The sequence below is a fragment of the Tribolium madens genome, unplaced genomic scaffold (assembly GCF_015345945.1).
Source record: "Tribolium madens isolate multiple individuals breed KSU strain unplaced genomic scaffold, Tmad_KSU_1.1 Scaffold_20;HRSCAF=117;Tcas5.2_LG4, whole genome shotgun sequence".
NCBI lineage: Eukaryota > Metazoa > Arthropoda > Insecta > Coleoptera > Tenebrionidae > Tribolium > Tribolium madens.
In genome coordinates this window covers 3,879,753-3,884,142 of record NW_025400985.1, presented here as the reverse complement: position 1 = coordinate 3,884,142, position 4,390 = coordinate 3,879,753, and the positions used below count along the sequence as shown (strand labels likewise).

The 4,390-nt window shown below is 31.2% G+C and overlaps 1 protein-coding gene across 2 annotated transcripts in view; it reads right to left on the bottom strand.

Annotated features, from left to right (window-relative positions):
- Nucleotides 1-2,087: 2,087 nt before the first annotated feature.
- The window catches only part of LOC123005367 (spondin-1-like), a 4,804-nt gene continuing 2,501 nt past the window's right edge, over nt 2,088-4,390 (bottom strand). For both annotated transcript variants that reach the window (XM_044399076.1, XM_044399077.1), the window contains exons 6-7: nt 2,853-3,185; nt 2,088-2,803 (exon numbers count right to left, since the gene is read on the bottom strand). In XM_044399076.1, the coding sequence (XP_044255011.1) occupies nt 2,132-2,803; nt 2,853-3,185 (1,005 nt within the window). In that variant the 3' untranslated portion in view covers nt 2,088-2,131. The remainder of the gene's footprint in view (nt 2,804-2,852; nt 3,186-4,390) is intronic.

The following is a 4,390-nucleotide window of genomic DNA, read 5'->3' as shown; positions in this document are numbered from 1 at the left end:
TATATATATATATATATATATATATAACGTCAATGATTTTTATTGTCAAGCATTTTACCTACCGCATTTTATTTATTGCAAAAAACATTTTAGGTAAGGTAAACTGACAATACAGTTGTTATCAATGATAATTCTCATAAAGATTTGCAAATTGTTAACATAGATTTTAATCCTCAAACATTTTCAATCGAAAAACCTTCGTATTCAGGAATTAATTGTAATGTAATCCATCAGGGTGTACAACGTTCACGTTTAATATAACAAATAATAAGTAGATTTGTTTTGTATTCGCTGTTATTTTTATATCCGTTTAATTTGTCATAATAAACCGTGATAACTCAAATATCTCAATTTTATTTTCCATTTTTTAAATACATTTTTACGGTTGCGATAAAATTTTGTAAGCAACACGTCACTTCATTTAGATAATCAAATGTTGCGTAAGGTCTATAAATTTGTTTACATAATAAAATAATACCTATACACAGTGATCAAAAAATGACGGATAACCTCAATCATGCATTCTTGAAAAAACTTTGGGGAGTCCGTAGAAAATGTAAAAATACCTATAATAATAAAATACCTATACACAGTGATCAAAAAATGACGGATAACCTCAATCATGCATTCTTGAAAAAACTTTGGGGAGTCCGTAGAAAATGTAAAAAAAATTATTTTCTTATTTTTATGAGCTATAATGAATTGTGAATTTTACTAAGCTGGCAATGTTGTAATGTAGCAGCAAAAATAAGAAAGTAGCGAACAATTAAGGTTATTTAAGTTAAGATTTTCTAAGCTAACTATTAACATTTTTGTAATAATGCGCATTATTTAGTCTTAAAACTTCATGCTATAAAAAAATCTGTTATTCTGTTATTATGGTTATAAAATTTTTATTGTTACTGTAATTATTAAATGTGGGTGAAACAATATTCTGCATGTAATTATTGTTTGCTATATACAATATGTCCCCGGATTGAGTTTACAAAAGGAAAAAAAATATCTTTGATTTTATGCCAAAACTGCAAAAGAAAAACATTTTTTGCTTTACCTGAAACGAGCAAATCTGTAATTCAAACTTCATTATTCTAACTCAGTATATTATTATAGTATTTCACCGAAAATTATGCAATTTGAGCTTTTTTTGGGTACCGCATACTTCAAATCAGTTTTAACTGTTAAATACAGGGTGATGAAAAAAAGGCGCCCACGATTGAAACAGGCGCGTCCTTTTTTATTGAAACATTGTGACCATCATTCCAAAAATAGTTTAAATAGATTCTTTTTAAAATTTAAACAGTTTGTCTAACAGCACAAATAACAATATTGCACAATTTTCTTTTAGTAAAAAACTATTTCACTCAGGTATTTTACGTATCTAAGAAACCAGTATACTGACAGATATTGTCACCCGCATAAAATAAAAAACTGTAAAGCTTACATAATTTTATTATTCCAATACGATACGACCAAAAGGTATTTAATGATTTCAATTAATTTTAATCTTTGACTTTTTGACTTTAATCGTTCAAATTTCACAGAACAAACAATATTGAAATTTTTTTTGATGCTACCGTTTTCAATAATTGAATATTACTTGGACATTTTATGTATCCTAGGATATTTGCAATGTTGCAACAATGATACATTTTCTTTGGAGCCAAGAAGTGGTATCACAACATCTACAATAAAGTTTATTTCAATAGGCTTTTTGCACATTTTTTTTAAGAACACCGTCAACTGTATCAAAATCTAGACTTTAACAATGAAATTATTTTAAAACTTTTAATTATTTAGATTTCTCTTTTCTAAAAAGGAAAGTCTATATCTTACTGATAAGAGCACAAATCCAATTTTGGTCTTCGATTTCGTCTTTAATAAAAGATCACTTATAATGTGTGGGTTAACACGGGCGCCTTTTTTGCATCATACTGTATAATAATAAATTTAATAAAAAAAATAACATGAAAAACACGTGTTATAATCTTTCATTGTGATACTCGTGCACTGTAACACTCGTGTCACAATGTAACCCTTGTTTTTTTAATATACGCGTACTATTATACGCGTTTCAATGAATAAAGTACTTAAAAAGATTATACAAAATTTATTTATTTATAAATTTTCAATTTTAATGTTTACTTAATTGTAAATATTCCCTGCTATGACAAGCATAAGGCAAAGAACACTTCCTGACCTCAAGCCTCGGCTCGCACTTCTTTCCACCTCTACTTGGATATACTAAAATCGCTCTAGTCCTCTGTTGCACCGCCGAATCACCACAATTGCTACTACATGGCGACCAAACCGACCACGGCCCCATAACGCAATCAACTTTTCTTCCTCTTCGAGCCGGTCCCCACGTCGGTAATGTCTCTTTCGAGTTCTGATTACTGGGACATGGGGCGTCACAATACTTGACTTTTTTCAATCTTTTGGGACATGGTTTTCCTCCATTTTTGGGATGAACCAGGATACGACGTTCGCGGAATTGGTTCCCGCCAGTGCAAGGTTCCGTTGCATCACAGGAACTCCACTCAGACCATTTGGTGACCTTGCAGTCGACTGGAGTATCGGAAACAAGACTCTCGGAGGTGAGGGTACCCTCTTCTTCGTCGCATGGACTATTGTAACAGGGTTCTTCTTCAACGCAAGGAGCCTCTTCGACTTCTTCGTTGCTTGTTTCTTTATTTTCTTCATCTTCGTTTTCGTCTTGGAATGTGCCGTTGCGTTTGTGGGTTCCAGTGCCACAGGTCACTGAGCAAGGGCCCCAGTCTGACCAAGTTGCATGGGCACATTTTTGCTGAAATTATTAAAATTAAAACTTTATTTCAAGACCGTTAATTACTTACAGCCTGTTCACATTCTTCAGTCGTACATTCGACGGTTTCTTCCATTGGGAGTGGAGCATTTTGGGAGCAATATTCTTCATTCTCTGGATTTTCGAGTTGCCTGGTTCGAGTTTTGTATTTTTGAGTATCACAATCACAACTTGTCCATTCGCTCCATTCTGTTACTTTACATTTGTTTTCTTCACAAACTTTTTCGTACAGTTTTTGTCGAGTGATGTGTAGTTTTGCTATTGGTTTTATGGGTTCACCATCATCGCGGTAAAAAGGATAATTTTCGTCAGTTGCAGAAATTACTCGGACGACTTGTCGAGAAACAGAAGGCGCATCTGAAGACTGTTTAAAATTCAACTACACTACTCCAAAAAATTAAAGGAACAAAAAATTTTCCTAAATTTGGTGATATTTGAAAGGCCATTGAAAAATGGTCGTATCTAAATTAAAAAAAAAATATTTTAAAGCTTTGAGTTTCTAGTTTTGAGATCTTTTGTGAATTTTTTTTTCTGTTCTACGCTATCACGTAATCTTAAGTAATAGTAAATTTTTGTGTTTTTGCTTTTGGTCCACGGACGTAGAATTTTTTTTTATTTAAGTCAATGCATAGGCCGGATAGTCTGTTCATTCACCTTTAATATGCCTTTTTCATATGCTTTTTACGACAATTTGTCGTTGAGATATCGGACTTTAAATGAAAAAGGATGCTTTTGTTTCTGATTATCGATATCTTAGCAACCACACAGAGAATATAAGGGTAGTGTTAAAAACTAGAATAAATGTCTTACAAGATCCTTTTATAATTAAAAAAAATTTTTTTTTATCCTCAACATTGATTTAAAGAAAAGAGAAAAAAGTTACTTTCTGCATTATTTTAGTAAATCTACCACTTATTCACTAATATTGAGGGGAGACTAAAGTTTTTAGATGTTTTTACAGCTTAATGTTCCCCCCATAGTAAATTTTTAAGTCGATCCATCAAACCGTTTTCTCGGACTGATTGATCAAAGTTGTACAAAAGATTTAAAGGAACAATTGTATGTACATATTGTTTCTGAATATTGTCTAATCTTCGTCAAAATGGAAAAAATTATTTGTTTTTAGCATTTTTTACAGTTTTGCATTAGTTATTTGCTAAAATAATAGTACATTATATTATAAGTGATCATTATACACGAGTAAGAATTTTGACCGAAGAGTGCGCTTGCGCACGAGTGGGACACTTCTCACGAGTTTCATAATGGCATTTCGATCACGTGTGATATACGACGTTTTATCTTACAGGTGCAATTATCCAAAAAATGAAGAAATCAAGTAAAATATTCCTATAAAAAATATTCCCTAGAAAAATATAATAGTAAATATAATATAATATTCAAATTTACTCACTTGTGAGTACTTTATCTCACTTGTGAATAATATTTGATTTCTATCACCAAAAACAATGGTCTTAGGTAACTCAAAAACTCAATCTGTAAGATAAAAAAAATAAACAAATTTTTTTTTCAAAATTTGTAAAAATATTCAAAAAACAGTACTGCTTCATT